Raw genomic sequence first — 20,792 nt, 5'->3', positions numbered from 1 at the left:
GAGTCCCAAAATGTGATAAAGAGAGCGGACGCTTTAAAAAAGATACAAATACATATCTTCTATTTAAACATTTAATTGGAATTTTTATTTTTAGGTGTCTTTTGCTACTTCCTGGGGAAGCTGTGACCTTGGGGAAAATCACTTAAGTCTTCAGAGTCTTATGTTCATTATATGTAAAATTTGGCATTACAGTTATTCCTATCGGGGTTATTTTGATCTCTAAGCAAGGAACTATTACTGTTAATAGGAGGCACTTTGATTCTGTTTCACTCAAAATAGAGCTGAGCCCAGAGGGATTCTGGTCAGATCTGGGACAGGCTGGTGGCAGCATTCATTTACTCAAATAGCATGTATTTATTTAGCATCTACTGTGTGCTCAACAAAGCAGTGGGAGGGTACCATGTACGAGACAGTTTCTCCCGAGTTGCTGACAAACTTGCTGAAGAGTCACATATATGAAATAGTTAAAACAGCCAAAAAAAAAAAAAAAAAGGTACGGACTAAATGCTGTGGAAATTGAGAACGAGACCGTTGGAGCAATCAACGAAGGCTTCCTGAAAGAGTTCACATTAATTGTTCATTGATGCAACAAACGTTTACCAACTGCTTACTAAGTGCCAGGCTCTGAGGATACAGCAGCGAACAATTCAGAGTCCTTGCCCTCGTGGGGCCGATATTCCAGTGAGAAGAGGAGGACATCCAACAATATAGAATCAGGTAGAGGTGAGCGCTATATTTAAAAGTAAAGCCGGGTGAGTAGGAGATAAAGATGTGGAAGAGGGCCACAAGAACTTAGAGACCAAAGCAAAGAGAGTAAGGGGTGTGGTTAGGCAGGGGTCGGATTCTGAGGCCTGGGGGGGGGGGTTAATTTGTCACGCTTTGGGCCTAAGGAGGGACCTCAAGAAAACTAGTGACACATCCTTTTCCTTTCTTTCATATTCAAAGCATTGAGACCTTCTGGAGAGTATGTAAGAAAAAAGAATGGTAACTCCCTACGTCTGCCTATCGCCCCTTGAGGGAAGGGAACCAGGACCCGTCTTTTAAGAATCCATACCGCCCCTCGTACCTTGATGCATAATTCATGAACCTGTCGCGTTTCCACCCTCCCACTTCCCCTGAAGTCCCTTCCGGAAACCCGGAACCGCAGTCGTGAAGGTTCGGCTCCTGCCCTTAGAGCAGAACCCACCTTCACTTCCGCTGTGGCGTCACATCCCTGGAGGGTATACCGCGTCCCCGGGCAGAAGCTACTTCCGCCCCTACTTGTCGTAACTTCCGCCCTGAGTATGCTGGAGCGCTAACCGCGCCGGATGTGCTCTAGCTGCTCCCGGAAATGACTCGACCTTTGCATTTTCACCCCCCCCTTTCCCCATTGCCGCCCCCCCAACATTGCTATTTCCCTCCCTCCCCCCTTTTCGTTTCCGGCGCTCCCGCCTTCTCTCAGCCGCGGCTCAACTCCGAGCCAGTGGGGGGAGGGAGGGAGGGAGGGGGCGTGGAGGAATCGGGGTTCTCGGGAGCACGAGCTGCGGCACCACTTCCGGGTGAGTGTTAGGGGAGGGAGGGAGGGAGGGGGCCACCCACTGCCTAGCGCCCCCGCCCTGCGGGTGTCTCGCGCACGATCCGTGCGTGTGAGTGTGTGGGTCTGCCTCGCGCCTAAAGTGCGTGTCCGCGCGCTCGCCTGGCGCTGTCCCCCTCCCCTCGCCCCCTCCGGGTCCTCCCACCGCACTCTGCTCCCTCCTTCCCAGCAAACGCCGCCCCTCCCGCTCTCTGGCTCCGGCTCTGGCGCCGCCGCAGCCGTTGCCGCCGGGTGAGTCTCGCGCCGCTGCAGCCGGCGCGCGCCGAGCTCTCTGCTCCTTCCCCCTCCCCTTTTCCTTGGGGGGGGGGCGGGGAAGGGGGGGGTCCACGATGGGACTGTACGTGTGTCCGTCCCGGAACCGGAAGTGGTTGTGGAGGAGCGGGCGATGGGGAGGAATGGGGGGGTTTAGGGGGCGGGTGTCTGTCTGGTGGGTGGCAGAGTTCAGCTCCCTGGAGAGGAAGGAGGGGCGTCCCAAAGAAGGGTCTTAGAGGGAGGGGTGGTGGGCGACCTCAGGAGAAGGCGCCCAGGGGCTGTCTCAGGGCAGCGAAGGTGTTTGGGGGACAGCCGGGGTCTCCAGTAGCTAGACCACTGTGCAGGGTGAGGGAGGTACTTCTTGGCCCAGGGCCTTGGGTAGGCAGGGGCGAAGTCCTCGCGGCGGGGGGGGAGGCCAGAGGAAGTGCCTGGGCCTGAACTGGCACTGTGCCTGACACAAGGGCTTGTGCATCCCCCCCGGGTCCTCAGCTTTGCCTTCTGAGCCAATCCTTGGGAGGCAGGGACGCTTCTCTTCTTCCAGCTCTTCTGTTCTCTAACCGTCCCCACACACCCCCGCCCCCGCCTCCGGTTACCTGCGGCCCCGGGAGACCAAGAAGAACCAGTGTCTGAGCCCAGGGGTGGACCCCACGCACTGGTGGTAGAGTTCATCTTAGTTGCTGGGAATTGGATGTATTTCCCTTGTATCCACATAGCGGGTGGCCCTGCACTGCTGTCGTTCTGTCCTTGCATCTTTGGATGGTTGGTCGGGGGTCCGCCTGCTTTCTGGACTGAGTGCTGGTGGTCAAAGAATTCCTGAGGTTCTCCACAGTTCTCCGGTGGCTGCACCCTTACCGGCCCCTGTAACCCAGACAATTTGTTTACAGAAAGTTCAGGAGCCCTGGAAAGGACAAGGAATAAGACGACAGGAGGAAGAGAGAGAGAGGGTAAGACAATTTGGTGTTAATGGCTTTTCCAGTTTTGGGGGGCGAAGGGGTCATAATCAAATGGCCCTTTTGCGGACAGCGTGACAGAATTGTTCAAGTAATAGCAATTGTAATACTGGTGTTTGCTGTAGGAGAAAAATCAGCCTCTTCGTATTATCTCTTGAGGATACCCAGGAAGTTTTGTGTGAAAGTTGGCACTGTACCCCATCACCTTCCATGCCCACCAGTCCTCAACAAGAATGAGTTGTGAGATGCTCAAGTGAACTCACTAAGCAGTGTTGCATTGTGTCCAAAGGAGAAATTTATTCTGCTTTGGAGATAAATGGGCCCTAGTTGCCATTGTAGCCTTTGTGGCATACCTAATGGAATTGCTTTCTCGTGTTTGGAACAAGCAGAACTGAGTTTAGAGTGGAGTTTGTATCCTTAACGTTGCATCAGTGTTTGGAGTGGATTTGGTGAGTGATTAGAATCCGTGGTGTGATGTTATTTGAATTTGACGTGGCAGGGTGAAGTTTGGGGGAAAAAAACTGATTCGTGGGTAGTTTGAAATAAAATGGATAAAACTGTATGGAGTAGACTCCAGAAGTAGCTCTGGAAGAATTCAGGATATGAGGTTTGATGGTGATTGAGTTTTAGGTTGCCTGAAAATGACAATATATCAACTCAAGAGAGTTTGAGTTCAGAGCTTATAATCTTAGAGGTGTCTTCTGAGAACCAATTCCAGGCTGGTTTATAAAATTTATTACCCATAGGTTTCTGAGCCAAGTTGGTGATTAAATATTAGGTGCATATTCCCTCTTCTCCAGACTTTTTTTTTTGGTTTGTTTTTTCTTTCCTGCCTCACAATGCGCAGGTCCGTCAGTTAATAGTGGAATGGGCAGGACAAGGGGAACCACTATGGCGTTCTCCCTGCAGGGTGCAGGTACAGTGGTCCAGTGGTGCCCAGGGTAGAAGGTGCTGGCTCAGATTGCCAGCTTTGTGGTGGTAGTGGTCCTGTTGGTCTCTTTGGGCATGGTGTGATGGTCTTTCCCAGTAGAATTGGGATAAACCTGTTCTCAGTTATTTTGTACTTGGGAGAGTTCACAGTAGGAAGTCCCCAGATCCTATTGGGATGGCCCTTCTTGAATGCCCTTAGGACCTGAGAAAAAGATTTGTTTCCTAACTGAGGAGAAATGGTCCTGTGTGTTTCCTCACTTCAAGTCCTTAGCTAATATTGCAACCTTTCTGCAGTTGTGCATTTTGGAACAGTTTTTCTCAATAGAGTGTCCGAGATCCATGTGTCAAGTTCTTTCCTTTTTTCTTTTTCTTAATAATTTTTTTAGTTTTGACTGCGTTGGGTCTTCGTTGCTGCGCGCGGGCTTTCTCTAGTTGCGGCGAGCAGGGGCTACTCTTCGTTGCAGTGTGTGGGCTTCTCATTGCGGTGTCTTCTCTTGTCACGGAGCACGGGCTCTAGGCGCGCGGGCTTCAGTAGTTGTGGCTCGAGGACTCTAGAGCGCAGGCTCAGTAGTTGTGGTGCACGGGTTTAGTTGCTCCGCGGCGTGTGGGATCTTCCCAGAGCAGGGCTCGAACCCGTGTCCCCTGCATTGGCAGGTGGATTCTTAAACACTGCGCCACCAGGGAAGCCCCTCCAGTTCTTTCTGTAGTTGAATTTGAGTTGGTTGTTCTTTGCATCTCTCTTTCTTGTTAGTGCTTCTTCTAGTTGGTGATTAGTAAGCTGGGGGCTATAGATCTGATACTTTTGGGTGGTTCCTTTATAATTATGTGGTCTCTATGTAATTTCTGCTAATTGTCACGAATAGTCCTCATCACATGGAAGTGGTCTCTAACTCTCCTCAGGAGTACTTTGAGCATTTTATTCTTTTTCTTCTGTGTGTTGTCTCCATCTCAATTCCATGTGCTTTATGAATTTTTTAGGGGTTTGATACTCTTCCATCCTCTACCCAAGTAGAAATTTAGGAGAGTCGTAAATTACTCAGAGTCATTTACTGATGTAGGGCCTAAACCTAGATTCTGGAAGCTTTGATTCCTCGGTCCATCCTCTGGCTACTAAATTGGGTTGGTGTATTTCATGATTTCCTAAAGGTTGGTTGTGTGAGAGAATGTTATTTTCTTGAGAAAAGAAAACCATGCTTTATTTTGGGGGGAAAAAATGTAAAAATTGTAAGTACCAGGAAAGAAGTGGGGGTCTTCAGTACTTCTACGAAAACGTCAATGCTGGAGGCAGTGATGTCTTTATCCCTGGATGGCTGGTAGCACTGGGGAAGGATGAACAGATGGACAGAGCTCTGGTGCAAGAGTTCAAGTCCTCCTATGTGTTTCATGGACGTAACTTAATATTGTCTTTTTTCTTCACCTTCTCAGTCTTCCAAGATTTCTTTTGAGATTGGAAAAGGAGTATGTAGTTCCTGAACCTCTTGAAAGGAAAATGCTGTCCAACTTAATTATAGTAAACGTCCCTTCTTATTGGAGAACAGCAGAGGCATGGTGCGGTAGTAAAGTTGGAATTAGAACCCAGATTTTCAGTCTGCCAACATCATCTTTCCACCTACTGTGTTTTTCCTTCTCTCCTGAGCTTTGGGGCTATAATAGAAGCCTGCCTCTTCCTTCCCAGTCTAGGGTAAACCCCTTCTGGTTTGTTTTTAATGTGTTGGCATAATCATCAAAACTGATGCTCTGTGGGGAGTTCCTGGTGGCCTAGTGGTTAGGATTCGGTGTTGTCACTACCATGGTCTGGGTTTTATCCCTGGTCGAGGAACTGACATCCCGCAAGATATGCGGCGTGGCCAAAATATAAAACAAACAAAAGAAAACTGGCACTCTGTGTAGAGATGAAGTTTCCCTGTAATATCATTACTTTCTTCGGGTTTTAAGAATGTTCATATGTGCGTACCTGGACGTCAGGATGGTTTGGTGGGCGTTCCTCCATGCGTGATAGAGAGTTGAAAGGAGAAGTGGTAAGACAACAGTTGGCAGGTATTTGAGTGAGCTGGTGCCAGGGCACCCTGTGACACAACCCCAGGGGGCGCCGTTTACATCACATTCTGGCATCAGGACAGTGTTGACCCTTTCTCCGGTGTCATCCTGCAGGCGGATATTGCATCCAGTTGGGCAAGCAGGGCTCCCCGTGCACCCCCTTTTGGGCTGATGTATTTATCAGGAGCCCACAGACACGTTTATCATTTTGTCCTAGGAGCGGCTGTGGTTCTGATCTTCAGCTTCGTTCTTTTAAGAACCAAAGCAGAGTGAGAGACTGGGTATCCAGGGAGGTGGAGGGGCCTTTTCTTCTATTTACCCCTTCTGGACAGGGGTAATTCAGACCCCATCATTCTAAAATCAGTTATCTTGGTGGCCAGGTGAGGTTTCACTGGATGTGGACAGAGAATATCATCTTTCACTGCATTTTGCTGTCATTGAAAACTTCGTTTTTGGTGTTTGCTTTTTTTTTTTTTTTTGGCAGCCATGCTGTGGCTTGTGGGGTATTAGTTCCCTGACCAGGGATTGAACCTGGGCCCTTGGCAGTGAAAGTGTGGAATCCTAACCACCGGACCACCAAGGAATTCCCTGAAAATGTCATTGTTGAAAGCATTTATTGAGAACTACCTGAAAAGTATATAGTCCATTTCTGGAAATAGTCTAAATTTCGATTTGTGAATCAAGCCCCAGCATCAGAGAGCATGTACTTGAGTTGGTCTCTTGTAGGACCCTTTTCTAGCTTGCTCTTGGTCCTGGGTTCAGATCCCTGTTCTGCTATTTACTGTTTGCCTCTAGTTTCCTCATTTGAAGAATGGGTAACACAACATTATAAATCAACTATATTTCAGTAAAATGTTTTTTTAAAGAGAAAGAAAAATAGGGGTTGCACTATCCTGCTTCATAGAATTGCTGTGGGATTAAATGGTGCGATGGTTGTAAAGTGCTCAGAACAGTACCTTGAACACAGTGGGCTCTTAATAGATGCTAATGGTGGTGGTGATATTGTCCTCCAAGTCACTTTGTGCCCCTTTGTAACAACCTACAGGCCATGTTTGACTCAGAAACTGCTTCCCCTGAGCCCCTGGCAGGACACTAAGAATGGATGTAGTTTGGGCATGGGGAGGAGCCTTGTTCGCCAGAATCCTGAGGACAGCCTTATTTTCAGGCTCTCAGTTCCTCCCTCCTAAATTTTCACATCCGTAATGCATTTACTTCCTTGTCTCTATAGGGGGATAGTATGATTAGATCCTCCTTTCCTTTACTCTCCAGCCTGATTCTCTACTGCATTTCCACCACAGCCGCCACCCTTGTTGATTTCATGCATCTCAGCTAGAAGGTTAGAGGGATGGGGGCTGTGGGTCCCAGTTGGAGCCCTTGGCTTGGCTTTCAGGGTCCGTATGCGAAGTCTGCTGCCACTCGGTTCACCAAGTATGGAATTGCCTACTGGGTGATGGGTCCTGTCTTAGAACCTGGGGGCAGTTCAGGATGTGGCCCCTGCCTCCCCCAAAGCTGGGCAAGATCGGGTCCCCTTACACTGCGATCTCACTGTTTCTCAACGTCCATTGCCTCCGGAGGGCCTGAGGCTCAAGGCCCTTTACAAAGCTGGCAGGGAACTGGGTGGCACCCGTGTGGAGAGTGTCTGGTTTTACTGTGTTTATAACTTGGGAAGCAGGATTGGTCTGTGCCTGACCCTCAGGGCATTTAAAGTTGAGTCTCATTTGTGTGAAGCTGTGGTAGCCACAGATTTGCTACTCTACTTTGCTACTTTTGGGGAAAAATAGGCTGAAATTCAGTTCTGCTTCCCTTTGTAGGTTTTATGAAAATTCAGAGTGTTGTTCAGTAGAGCAAAAAATGTGATGAGACTTCTGGAGAAGGACCAGGAACACCGTTACATTTAGAGTGAGATCTTTTGCTTCACCTCCTTTGCTGAAGAACTTTCCTGGTTTCCTTAGTCACTGCTTGAGACCCAGTTTCTCTGCCCAGTCTACCCACCCATCTGTTAGAATCCCTGGTGTCCACCTGCAGCGTGTCCTCAGTGGGACCATGTGTGTGACCAGGCTACAAGTCACAGCGTCCTGTAGTCCTTCTGCCTCTCCTGGAGCTTGGAGCTTGGCCGCTCTTGGCCCGGAGCAGCACCGCGGTGTTAATGTTTATTCCCTCACTTCCCCTTCCCACCCGTGTCCTCCTCCCGCTTCACCTGCCTCTGCCAGCCTGGATCTCTCCTGGTCCAGGCTTTTGGGAAGCTACTCTGGACCAATAGCCTGCAATTAAGCCTTGTTAGGAGAAGCGATCAGAGTATGAAAATGAGTGGTGGGATGCCTGGGTTCCGGACTCATCTGTGACTTGCAACATGATTCTGAGGGATTCCTTTTCTTGCTCCTTATTCTTCCCTCCCCAGGTTTTAAGCTTACTTGTCATCCGCGTACAGAGGAGAACTTGAACTCTTAGAGGTATAGTGTTTGAGAACTACAGAGGAGTCTGGTAATGTGTGTGTGTTCTGACCCACCATTGTCCCTGTTCTAAATCCCTTTAGGTGGAGATCTGGGGTGCTGGTGCTGGAAACAGTCCCCCCTTTTTTTTTGGCCGTGCCATGTGGCTTGCAGGATCTTAGTCCCCCGACCAGGGATCGAACCCGAGCCCTCGGCAGTGAAAGCGCAGAGTCCTAACCACTGGACCGCCAGGAAATTCCCTAGAACCCCTTTTAAAACTGGTAACTCCTAGGTTCTTACTGGTCAGTCCAGTGTGTGTGGTACCCAGTGCAGCATCACAGATGTACTCAGACCTTGGTGGGATCCATGGGGCGTGGTCCCCAGATATCATCTGGTACCCCAAAGACCTTGATTCTGATTCTTGCCAATTTCATTCTTTAATTCTCTTGGACATTTTGTATTCTGGCCTAGAACCTTTTCAGGCTACAGGGAAATATAGACATGTCAGTTGGAACCCTTGAAATTGTTTATTTCAAGGAAGATGGATTTGAGGGGTGAAAGGAGAGGAACAATGACAGGTACCCTGGCTGTTTTCAGGCCGATCGGTGACCTGCTTTGTGTGGACCTTGGGTCCGAGCCTTCCTCTCTCAGGACTTCAATTTCTCTTTTTGTCAGCCAAAGAAAGAAATACCACTTCTGTTTATTTGGGGTACAGGAAACATTGTGTGGGTAAATGAGATGTGTGTAAGTTCTTTCACCAGCACCTGAACTGGGGTAGCCTCTGTTGGATGGGGATGTAGTGGTGAGTGGCTCTGACCAGAGGGACTAATATGCTAGATCCTGAGGCCTTGACTCCTCTCTCCCAGCCCTGTGGGAGGAGACCCGGAGCTCCTCAGCGCCCCTTCGCCCTTGCTCAGCTGCTTCAGATGATTCCTGAGTGTGATGTGGTCTCGTTTCCTTCTTCAGGTAGAATGGAAGAATCTCACTTCAATTCTAACCCGTACTTCTGGCCTTCCATCCCCACGGTCTCAGGACAGGTACGTGGTGTTTGGTTTTTTGCTTCTGCTCCACTGGGTACTTTTTTCAGCTCTGAGTAGCAAGTCCTGTTACCGTGGACACTGAAGCAAGATAAAATCCCATGCTGTTTCGCCAGGCCCCCCATCGTTGAGAATTACACAGTGTTTCTGTTCAGCTTCTCTCTGGAAGCACAGATACTAACCACCCGCCTTTTGATCCCCACAGAGGATGGACAGTGTGAGGTGCCGAGGGAGCAGACAGACTCGGGACTCTCCCTCAGAGGCCACTGTCCCGTTCCTTTTCTTTCAGATTGAGAACACGATGTTCATCAACAAGATGAAGGACCAGCTGTTGCCAGAGAAGGGCTGTGGGCTGGCTCCACCCCACTACCCCACCTTGCTGACAGTGCCTGCCTCGGTGTCCCTGCCCTCGGGCATCAGCATGGACACAGAGTCCAAGTCAGACCAGCTGACCCCACATAGCCAGGCATCCGTTACCCAGAATATCACGGTGGTCCCTGTGCCGTCGACAGGACTGATGACCGCTGGTGAGCACCCTCTGCTCTTCTCCAATCTGAGGTGTTGATCCTCCACGATCAGTACCCCAGGCTGGAGGGCGCCAAGGACATGGGGAGTGGGATATGTGTTTGATTACTCAATCAGATTTTTATTAAGTGCCTACTGTGTGCCTAGCAATGCGCTAGGCATTGTGGGCGATACAAAGAAGTAGAAGATGCGGTCCCTGCCTTTGAGGAGGTGACATTCTTTCCTTCTCTGAATCAAGGAGTCTCCTGTTCTCAGAGGTGGAGAAGAGAAGGGAGTCAATCAAGGGGTAAATCTCACTGTTACTGGGGGCGGGGTGGGGACAGGGGTTAGGAGACCATTGTCTTTCTACAGGGTTTGGGGTTTCCTGTATACTCTGGGCGGTGGGGGCGGTGGTGAGGGGTTAAGTAGACCATGATCTGGGGAAAATGACGTAGGACTAGGATCCGGACTGGGCAACATGACACCATCTCCTTTTTCTCACAATCCTAGGTCCTGGCTTGGTTATCACATCCCCCTCAGGCTCCCTCGTGACCACAGCCTCGTCAGCTCAGACCTTCCCCATTTCGGCTCCCATGATTGTCTCAGCTCTTCCCCCTGGCTCACAAGCCCTGCAGGTGGTCCCTGACCTCTCTAAGAAGGTAGCATCGACCCTAACAGAGGAAGGAGGCGGCGGCGGTGGTGGCGGCGGCACTGTGGCCGCTAAGCCCCCCCGGGGCCGAAAGAAGAAGCGGATGCTGGAATCGGGGCTTCCCGAGATGAACGACCCTTACGTCCTCTCCCCTGAGGATGACGATGACCATCAGAAAGACGGCAAGACCTACAGGTGAGGATCAGAACCGGGCAGGGTGGGGTGCGGTTCTCTCAGCTTCCCTGCCCCCATCGGGCTCCGCGCTCCGGCAGCTTCCGCCTCGGATCCACGTGCATGTCAGGTGTTCTGTTGAGGGTTAGGACGGTGGAGCTTCTGGCCCTTCCCTGGCTCCTCTTCCCCAGGATGCAGACCCATTTCACCCCTTCCTTCTTTGAGGTCTTCAGCATTGACTTATTTTGGGGTGACGTAATGGAATTTCTTTCTTGTAATGAGGCTTTAGACTGGGTTTGAGACTCTTGTCTCCAGCTCCTTTTTGGTTTCTACATTTTCCATTTCTATTTTTTCAAGAAACATTTCTGGTAAGCCCCTAACCTTAACCAGTGTGCTATCCACCGGTTCTTGGGCCGTATTTGAGCATTGAGCCTGCCTGACCCTGCATGGTTGGGATGATGGGAGGGGTCTGTATAAAAAGGTGGAACGAATAGGATACCTCCCCTTCCCCCTGTGGAATATATGCTTGTGAGATGGCTATTTTCTCACTTTCTCATTCATGGAAGTTCTTTTGATCCTCTACTTCCTTTAAGTCGTCCATTGACAAAAAGCATTATAAGCATATTTGCATGTGGTACTATACGAAAATAATTACATATCTAAACTCCCTGCCCTTTGAAAGGTGGAAATCTTTTAATCCCCTTGAGAACCGTCAAGGGCCCTAGTGGGTTTGGGGAGTCTGGTCCCAGTGTACAGAGTGGAATAGCCACCGTCACAGCTTTGACACAGACAGGGGTAGATGTGCATGGCTGGGAGACTGGGTCTGTCCTTAGTGTACCGAGATGGGCAATGTTGTTCCCATTTTAGGAGCGAAGGGAACTGCGGCACAGGAAATGGACAGAGCCTTGGGCTCATGGATTCAGTTCCCGGCTCCACCACGAACTTGCTGTGTGACCCTGGGCAAGTCCTTTTCCCCTCTCTGGGCCTCAGTTTCCTCATCTGTAAAATGGGGAGAATTCTGTTTATGCCTCCCAGCTGTTGGGAGTTATATATCAAATGAGATTTGAAATGTTGGGAACTTCGAAAGAGATGAGAAATAGTCATCATTTAGCATTTACTTTTATGTGTTGTACACTTCTACCATGGAGAGTTCAGAGCGTTTAAATCCATCTTTGTAAGTCAAAATGAGGGGAGTGTTGCTATGCAGAAAGTATTGAGCACTGCAGAATTCCAGCTCATAATCTGAAAGTTCACTGCAGCTTTATTATTACAGGTGTACCCCACTTATACAGTAAAAGTGTTCCTGAGCAATGTTTACATCATATCATATTATAAAGGTACTTGACAAGTTTGGTTCATTTAAAGGTATCATACATTCCATAAAATGAAAATCCCTTTTAAATTTATTTTGTAGAAATTTGGATTTTTATGTGTTGGCTTAAAGTGAGGTCATTGTGACATGGAGCTACACCTGAACAAGACCGGTTGTTGCAGGAACGGTGGGGGGGCTCCCTGACACTCTGTAGGGCCCTTCACGTGGATCAGCGTCATCTGGTTCTGCCAAGGTTTCTCTCTCTTAGTCTTCCGGACCCACATTAAAGCTATTTCTGGACTTGCCACACTGTGCATATGCAAAGAAATGTGAATGTACAATTGGAGGGCAGCCCTGATAGGATTTTCCACACACTACCTCCAGGTGACTAAAGAGAACTCTGAATTTAAGGGGGATTGATTATGTTATAGGTAAATGGAATTTCTTCAGAAACTCAGAACTCTGAGGCTCCAAAGGAATCTTTTTAATCACGAGGAGTCCCTGTTTCGATACAGGTGTGGGTCAACCACATCCATTCCTGTGGTCTGTGGCATTTGACTGGGTATTGGGGGACCTGGGTTCTTTTTCTCTGGGCAAGTCAACTTATTTCTAGTAAAATTTGAAGACCAGTCATGGCCCTCATCTATCCTGTGGAAATGTTTTGAGGGAAAATCAGAGTATCTGAAAGTGTTTTTGAACATCTTAGGGAAAAAAGCGTTGATAATTCACTTCAAAGCGGTTACTGTAACCAAGGCCATTGCCTTGCAGGCCTCCAAGGGAGCACCCTTGTGGTGTCGGGTGTGAATGGTGCCCCCTGGAGCTGTGCGCCCAGCGACACGGCCACTGCCCAGGGCCACAGCTCTCCTAACCGGGTTTCTTTCCCAGCACCTGACATCTTGCATTAGGCTTGTACTTATTTGGCTTCTCTGTAGTTTCAGTGTTTAAACATTCCTGGCTGATGATAGGATGGTCCAGCTCCCCCTGGATGCCTCTAGTGTGAGGAGTCTTAAGCTTAGGTGAGAATGAGTCACTGTTTGCCCTTTGGCAAATTGCTTTACCTTTCTGAGCCTTTGTGCTCCTTTCTGTAGAACAGGGATCGTACTTGCCAGGTTGTTTTAAGGAGCGGAAACAATGTGTTTAAAGGACCTGATTGGAGCCCGGCAGCGTCAGGCACAACAACAGGTGGCACCTCTCTTACTACCGTTATTACTGTGTTATTGTTATGATTATCCTTATTATACTCATACCTCTGGAGACAGCTCATGTTGTTGCCAGTCCGTTATTGATGAGTTTAAGTTTTGCAGATTCTTCCCTCGTTGAAAACTTTGAGGAAGAGGGTTATTTTCTCTTCTATAACTAATTTCAGGTTAAGGGGTGCAGTTATGTGTTCAGCATTCACAGGCAAACTAATGAGGTTTTGCTTGAGCTAAAATCACTCCACCTGTCTGAGAAATCTTAGTGGAGGGAAGCTATTTTGTAACTCTAGTGCAGTTCCTCTCCAAGTGACAATGTGTCTAGTTTTCTAACCTCAGTTTTAGTGAAATATATAGTAGCAGTGCTGCTAACATTAATGCAGTTTTATTGTTAGAGAATGCTTGGCTTACCATTGACTATCCTGGGTGTTTGCTGGCCCTTTTGGGGGCAGTTATTTATCTCTCCATTTTACAGACCAGAAAATTGAGGTCTAGATTGATGAGCAAGCCTGTAACTGAACCCTGAGTAGAGCCCCGGTGTCCAGACTTCTGTTGGCTGTGTCCTTTGGACCCTGCTAACTATAAACAGAACCTCCCACCCTCCCACACAATGGTTGGGCATCCCAGACAACAGCCAGGGGTTGGTAAACAGGTAATCAGATTTCTTTCAGAATTATCAAGTGACTAGAGAACTAGAAATTGGCCTCAGTGATTGGATTTTTAATGGAAGCATTAATACAGGAACCATACCCCCAAGTAACAGTGGTCTCTTCTTCTCTGAGGAGCTCAGAGTTCTTTTTAGTCTGCATCTCAGTTATTCTCTGAATATTCTCTTGGGACCAGGAAAAAAGCAGAAGTCACCCTTCACCATCCTAAGCCCCTCCTAGAGAGAGAAGTTGGGGGGGGGACCCAGAGAGGAGGGACTTGCCCCAGTGGCCTGGCTTCTACATTGTGTGCTGGTGAGTTGTTTGAGTGATAGGGTTCCAGCTCACATATAGATGGCTTTTGCCCAGTAAAGTCTGAATAGTTGTGACTTATCTTGCCCACAGGCCTCCTTATTTGGTATTGTTGGGCAGTATCAGAGCAGGAAGAAGGATTACCAGCTCAGATGATGCATGAAAGTGTATTCAGATGATACTGTTGTCAACCCGAAGTGCTGGCATTGAGCTAGGAAAGAGGAAAGGTTTAGCGGGGAAGCTCGGTATTTTGCCAGTCTTTTTTTTCTCCTTCATATTTGAGGGATACAACCCACTCCAGCAGTTACCTTGGCTCGTTGCAGAAGTAATTCTCACTTGATTGCCAGGGGGCCGGGGGCCGGGGGGAGTCGGTGGAACATCAGATCCAGAGTGGAGGCCGGACATGTGGTTTGGGAAAGCCCCCTCCAAATAACCCTGACAATTCTTAACCTCATCCCTCTAGAAATCACTGGCAAAAAGGAGAAAATCTGAGAGAAGACAGTTATCTGAGGAGACAGGAGAAAAGTCCTCTGAGGAATCTAGTCAGTTTGTCCTCATTGTCACCTCAGGAGCTTGAGGATTACCTGAGGGATGTACTTTCTCCACGGGAAACTGGGGAAAGGGGTTCTTTAGAAGTCTGAAGTCAAGTTACAGGCAGAAGGAAGACAGAGGCTAGGTGATATTCCTGGTCCGGTGAAAGCCGTGTCAGCCCAGGGCCTGTAATAAGATTTTCCTGTCTTACCTGGTTGAATTCTTGTTTATGTACACATTTAGGGAGTCCAGGCATTTCAGCAAACACTTATTAAATACTTGTGTTGGGCTGTATTAGAAGGGCAGACTGTAAAGATAGATAAAATAGAGCTCCTCCTCTCGAGGGCCTCGCGTTGTCGCTGGAATAGAAGAGAGATCAGATAGGTTGGCATCTTTGGAAGTGGAGGGGCGGGTTCAGCAACGCCCTCACGGTGGGCAGGGTCCTAACCGCTGCCCTCCCTTGGCCCAGGTGCCGGATGTGCTCCCTGACGTTCTACTCGAAGTCGGAGATGCAGATCCACTCCAAGTCACACACCGAGACCAAGCCCCACAAGTGCCCACACTGCTCCAAGACGTTCGCCAACAGCTCCTACCTGGCCCAGCACATCCGTATCCACTCGGGGGCCAAGCCCTACAGTTGTAACTTCTGTGAGAAGTCCTTCCGCCAGCTCTCTCACCTCCAGCAGCACACCCGGTAAGGCTGCTTTCAGTCTCCCCCCGACTCCCTGCCGTGGACCCCTCACCCCGAGGCCACGTGGCCCACGCCTCCTCTTTTCTCCACATGTTTTCTTTTGTCCCTTTCAACTCTGCCCTTTGGGAGCCTCGATTCTCTCCCACTGCTGTCTGTGAAAACTAAACTGCGTATCCCTGCAGCTTGGGGGTGGTGCCTGGAACATTGTGCTCTCCGGTCCCAAGGTCTGCAACGATTTATGTGGCTTCTCTCTGTGTCTGTGTTCGGAAATCTGCAGAGCAGGCCCTGCTTTTACTATATGCGTCAGTTCAGAGCCAAGGTGTGCATTCAACCTCAGGTCAATGGGGGACAGGCGGTGTTGGTCTTTGTTCAAATTACTGTTTGGAAGCAGGGTGTCTGTGGTGAGTGTGTAACCTTGGCACAAAGCAGAGGGCTGACGAGACCGAAATCTTTAAGGTTACAGGAGCCAGGGGTGCAGCTCTTCATCATCTCACTGCCATTCTAGCCACCGACTTAAGATGAGCAGCAACCTAGATGTGGGTGTCCTCTTCACGAGCCTCTCCAGGCCGGCGCGGGTTTGTGGGGGAGGGAGGAAGGGGTGCTCTCATCCGTCAAGCAACATCATTTCACCCAGCGGAGAGCTGAGCCCGTGGTGTCGAACCGCTCCCTCCTCCCCCCTTCCCTCCTCTCCTCTCCGGCAGGATCCACTCCAAGATGCACACGGAGACCATCAAGCCCCACAAGTGCCCGCACTGCTCCAAGACCTTCGCCAACACCTCCTACCTGGCCCAGCACCTCCGTATCCACTCGGGGGCCAAGCCCTACAACTGTTCCTACTGCCAGAAGGCCTTCCGCCAGCTCTCCCACCTCCAGCAGCACACACGGTAAGGGAGAGTGGCGGGCTACTGCCCCCGCCCCGCTGGCATGCCCTCCCCACCCCCGCCCCGGACACACACAACAACCCGCATGCGGGGGGCGGGGGAGAGACCCGGCTGGAGGAGAGAGCTGGCCGGAGGAGAGCACAGCTGGCATCTGGGAGGAAGACCAAGCAAGACTGGAGACGCAAGTGGATGCTCAGAGAGCCTTTCTGGGGCAGAAGCAGCGCCGAGGAGACACAGTGACTGTGGGACATTCCCTGATCCGAGGGAGGAGGAAACTCACTGGGAGCAGAGCCGACGTTTCCTTCCCTCATTTCCCTCCCTGGAGACACCTGTGCACACATCCTGCAAGATTCTCGATGCCAAAGCAGGGCCATTTGGTCGGAGAAGACCATGCCTCTAGCCCTTCGGGCACTGATTATGAACGGGAGGAGGTATAATCAGACTTCAGCTGGGTACCAACTCAGCGACACCTACAGCACCAGGCGAGGCTCCAAGGGATGCCAGGGGTACAGGAGAGAACAAAGCGCAGCATAAATGTTCACAGAGAACCGGCAAATGAGACGAAAATGCTCCTACTCCGTAAGGATGCGTACTTTGTCCCGTGAGTCTGGAGTGGCTCGGAGGTGAGCCTGCCTCCTGGAAGAGCTGATGGTCTCCTTCAGTGGGATCTCAAGTTGAGCTGGAGTCCAGACTCCTGCTGGCTACAGGTCTCCTCTCCCGGCTGCTTCTGGAGGTGGCAATCCCTCTTAAAGTGGTCCGACAGCTTGCTTCTCGAAGAGGAGGAATCGGGCTTTTCTCACAAGGAGACATGTCCTGCGAGGTTTTCAGGATTTCATACCCGGGATCTCGAAAAGCACCTGGTCACAGAGATGCTTCTGAAGTCCCTGCCGAGGAGCAGGGGTCTGCCAACTTTCAAGTCCTTGGCTCGTCTCAGCAGAGGGCCCTATAGTGTTTGGAAAGAGGTCAGATCAGTACTAAACTAGGCATTTCCTGCCGTTAGGGGCTGAGCTGGGAAAAGCCCCAAGGAGCTTCCACCAGCATCGATGTTGCTGCCGCCCTTCACAGTTCGCATAACTCTGTGCTTTTCTTTGACCCCAGAACTTGCTCTGGGATTGGTGCTAAGGCTGAAGGGGTAGTTTCTGGCTGTATGTTGGGGGCCAAGGGAGAAGTGTTATGTGTTTCTTTTTTCTCGCCGTGTGTTTATCTCACGTTTCTGAACCCTCGTGAGGGCCGGTGACTGTAGGAGCTGCCTTGGCTGCCAAGCCTCCGGCCCTCCACCAGCAGAGAGGAGCCCAGCTTGAGCGGAGTGGTGCGGGCAGCGAGCAGTGGTCGGGCCCGCTGGCCTGAGCCGGCGTCTCCTGGAGACCCACCCTGTGCTCCCAGAGGAGGCCTGTTAAGGCGCTGGTCCCTGAGCGGCCTTGCTGATGTCCTTCCCCTTTCTTCTTCTCTCGTCCCGTGCAGAATCCACACCGGGGATAGGCCGTACAAATGTGCACACCCGGGCTGCGAGAAAGCCTTCACACAGCTCTCCAACCTGCAGGTAGGTGTTCCACCCTCCACACGAGGCCTTGAGTCTAAGACTTGGGGTCACAGTGCCGTTTGACCAGTACAGTGGTTCTCAAGCTTTTTCAGGCCGCTTTACGTTCTTAACAGTCACTGGGGAGCCCAAAGAGCTTTCGTTGATGTGGGTACCACCTAATTACGTAGACATTAGGAAACTGAAAAACTATTTAGTCATTTGTTTAAAAATAACAAACCCCATTGTACATTAACATAAATAACATATCTCTTAACCTCCCTCCCCGCAAAAAGTTTAGTGAGAAGAACGGCATTGCTTTATGTTTATGCACGTTTCTCTAATGTCTGACTTACCAGAAGACAGAGAGATTCTCTTGTCTGCTGCGTTCAGTCTTTACGATATTACACGTTGTGTAATCTCTGTATAGTCATGAAAGAATGAGAGTGAAAAGGCAAACGGTGTCTTATTATTATTATTATTTTGAAAATAGTTTTGACCTTGCAGGCCCCCTGAAAAGGTCTTGGTGTCCCCTGGCAGTCCCCATGCCTCCCTTTGAGAACCACTGGACTAGTGGGACCAGGCGTAGCCGCCATTCTGACTTTAAGGATCCTGCAGGATGCTGCTTCCCTTAGCTGGTAGCGTCTGAAGTTTCATTTGAAGCAATTTCTGCTGCCTTCGGACGTAGGAGAACCCAGGAGGGCTGGCGCCCAGCCCAGGGCTTTCCATTAAGGTCAAGGAGGCAGGAGGGCAGAGTCTGGTGCAGCCGTCCTGATTTCTCCTTGTTTTCTCAGTCCCACAGGCGGCAGCACAACAAAGATAAACCCTTCAAGTGCCACAACTGTCACCGGGCGTACACGGACGCGACCTCGCTGGAGGTGCACCTGTCCACGCACACGGTGAAGCACGCCAAGGTGTACACGTGCACCATCTGCAGCCGGGCGTACACGTCGGTGAGCGCTCGGAGCCCCCCCCCCCCCCCCGCGCACGCGGCTTCACCCCGCCTTTCCGATAAAGAGCTGCCGCACTGAATACACCCCATCCATCCCTGGCTCCCCCTTGCCGGGATCAGTAAAGAGAACAGAAATTGAACAGATGCAGAGCTGAGGATTTGGGGGATGCCTGGTCCCTTAAGCCTATAGCGATTGCTCAGCAGTGATCCTTCATTTTACTTAGACACAGGACAAAAGAAAGCGTCTTGAAATTGTGAGAGACGAGAGATTTCAGTTAGATGTTTTCCATTAGACTCCAGAAAAAGGTGGTCAGGTTGTTCCATTCAGAGATCTTTGAGAAAGTGACAGCTTTCCCCGTGCCAGTTGAATGCCCACGGTTACCCTAAAGGTCCCCCCCAACCTTGTCCACCCGGTGCGAGCACTGAAAGTGGCTCATGGGGAGAACCTGCGTGGCTCCAGAGCACCTCTGTATAAGTGTCGTTCTGTTCAAGGTAACAGCCCAGGGTGCTGGTTACAGGGAGCCTCCTTCCTTCTCTTTCTTCCCTCAACCCCTCTTCCATCCCCCTCAGGAAACGTACCTGATGAAGCACATGCGCAAACACAACCCTCCTGATCTCCAGCAGCAGGTGCAGGCGGCGGCGGCGGCGGCGGCAGTGGCCCAGGCCCAGGCCCAGGCTCAAGCGCAGGCCCAAGCGCAGGCCCAGGCCCAGGCCTCCCAGGCTTCGCAGCAGCCACAGCAGCAGCCGCCACAGCCTCCGCACTTCCAGTCCCCGGGGGCGGCCCCCCAGGGCGGGGGTGGCGGGGACAGCAACCCCAATCCCCCGCCCCAGTGCTCCTTCGACCTGACCCCCTATAAGACGGCAGAGCACCACAAGGACATCTGCCTCACCGTCACCACCAGCACCATCCAGGTAGAGCACCTGGCCAGCTCGTAGAGACCTGTGCTGCCGCCCCCCGGGGAGAGGGGAAAGAGGCTCTGGTCCCTTCTTTCTCCAGCTCCTCTTGGTGGGAAAAGTCCTCTTCTTCCTTGACAGGCCACGGCTCCATCTCCTTGGGCCTCAGGCATGGCCTTCTCTCACAGGATACCATCCTTATTGTCTCAGCTCCTCTTCCGAAGGGACGTCAGCCCTCCTGAGTGGCAGAGGAGTACTGAGCTGGTCGCGTAATCCAGCAGCCTCCCGCCTAAGCGTAGCTTCTAACATCGGGGGTTGGTGCTCAGGGGAGGGGTTTGCTATGACCTCATAGAGACTTTTCCAGCGTGGGCACTTACTCTCTCCTCACCCTCGTAATCCTCCAAGCTCGGGCTGACAGAGGACTAGAGGCTGGCACTCCCAGACGGCACAGAGGAGGGAGCCCTAAATGCAAGCAGCCTCCTGTTCTGTTCTTGCCTGCGAAAGAACAGAGGTTCCTCCCGTGCCCCTGTCCCTGGGAGCCGTTTTCTTCCCCTCATGATCTCACTTCACTTCCTACCTGATGCTGGAGGGAGGTCTGGGGCGGGTCAGACCCCCTTTATTTGTAAAGGGGCAAGGGCCGAGATGTGGTCCCCAAGGGGCCGGAGATCCCCAAAATGGCCGACGGTGGCTTAGAAGTGTGGGTTATGGTTTTCCTTGGAGCCTCTCCCCTTCTCTGCCAGCCGAGGCCCTGTGCTCAGTCTCCCCGTCCCCAACCTAAGGAGCTGCGGGTTCTTTATGAAACCCCACGATAAGGGGGCTGCAGAGAAGGGAGAGTTCGGGGCAGATGCAAGGACTGGACTTAGCTCCCTAGGTGCCGCGGTCAGTTGCCGGACACGGATTTATATATAAATATATATATATAAATATATATACCCACTCATCACGGCCATCTTTGTTGTAACCATTTCTGTGTTTATAAATGCATTATCTCTGAGAATTTTCATATTTGATGTTTATTTTTGTCCCTTTTGTTTTTCTCCACCCTGTCTTCTGGCCAATGGCATTTTTATTTCCTTTCGTCTTTTTTTTTTTTTTAAATCATGGCAGATTTCAGAGAAAAGAGAAAATGGAAAAAAAAAATCAGGAAACCAGTTGTTATAAAGTAATTTAAAATGAGGAAAAAAAAGAAAAACTTATGTACAAAACCAAGGGGTGTTTTTAGAACCTTGTATAGAAATAAATTCGTGTAAAAGGATCAGAGGCAGTGGAGCTACTGATGTGAGTATAAGCGTGGGAAACAGCCATTTGGGGAGACGTTCAAGGCCAGTACTAAG

At 50.5% G+C, this 20,792-nt stretch overlaps 1 protein-coding gene across 14 annotated transcripts; it reads left to right on the top strand.

Annotated features, from left to right (window-relative positions):
- The first annotated feature begins 1,327 nt into the window (after window positions 1–1,327).
- ZNF384 (zinc finger protein 384) lies at window positions 1,328–20,713 on the top strand. Of its 14 annotated transcripts, XM_029204247.1 has the most exons (14): window positions 6,896–7,078; window positions 7,554–7,641; window positions 8,141–8,192; window positions 9,138–9,208; window positions 9,498–9,735; window positions 9,972–10,019; window positions 10,223–10,556; window positions 11,400–11,492; window positions 14,994–15,218; window positions 15,917–16,099; window positions 17,558–17,636; window positions 18,407–18,565; window positions 19,135–19,476; window positions 19,600–20,598. In XM_029204247.1, exons 4-14 carry the CDS (start codon window positions 9,143–9,145, stop codon window positions 19,729–19,731), a joined length of 1,899 nt encoding a protein of 632 aa, XP_029060080.1. In that variant the 5' UTR covers window positions 6,896–7,078; window positions 7,554–7,641; window positions 8,141–8,192; window positions 9,138–9,142; the 3' UTR covers window positions 19,732–20,598. The 14 variants fall into 14 exon arrangements, with proteins under 14 accessions (XP_029060076.1, XP_029060082.1, XP_029060088.1 ...); XM_029204245.1 differs by lacking the exons at window positions 6,896–7,078; window positions 7,554–7,641; window positions 8,141–8,192 and adding exons at window positions 1,604–1,804; window positions 2,710–2,769; XM_029204249.1 differs by lacking the exons at window positions 6,896–7,078; window positions 7,554–7,641; window positions 8,141–8,192 and adding an exon at window positions 1,512–1,538.
- Window positions 20,714–20,792: the final 79 nt, after the last annotated feature.

Source organism: Monodon monoceros, unplaced genomic scaffold (assembly GCF_005190385.1).
Source record: "Monodon monoceros isolate NGI ecotype Baffin Bay Population unplaced genomic scaffold, NGI_Narwhal_1 Super_Scaffold_6, whole genome shotgun sequence".
NCBI lineage: Eukaryota > Metazoa > Chordata > Mammalia > Artiodactyla > Monodontidae > Monodon > Monodon monoceros.
This window is presented reverse-complemented; position numbering and strand designations above follow the sequence as displayed.

Coding starts and splice junctions, on each gene's coding strand:
- ZNF384 (XM_029204241.1), top strand. CDS start 9,002: ATGCTAGATCCTGAGGCCTTGACTCCTCTCTCCCAGCCCTGTGGGAGG. Junction 9,209..9,497: donor TCCCCACGGTCTCAGGACAG/GTACGTGGTGTT, acceptor CTTTTCTTTCAG/ATTGAGAACACGATGTTCAT. Junction 10,020..10,222: donor AGAAGGGAGTCAATCAAGGG/GTAAATCTCACT, acceptor TCACAATCCTAG/GTCCTGGCTTGGTTATCACA.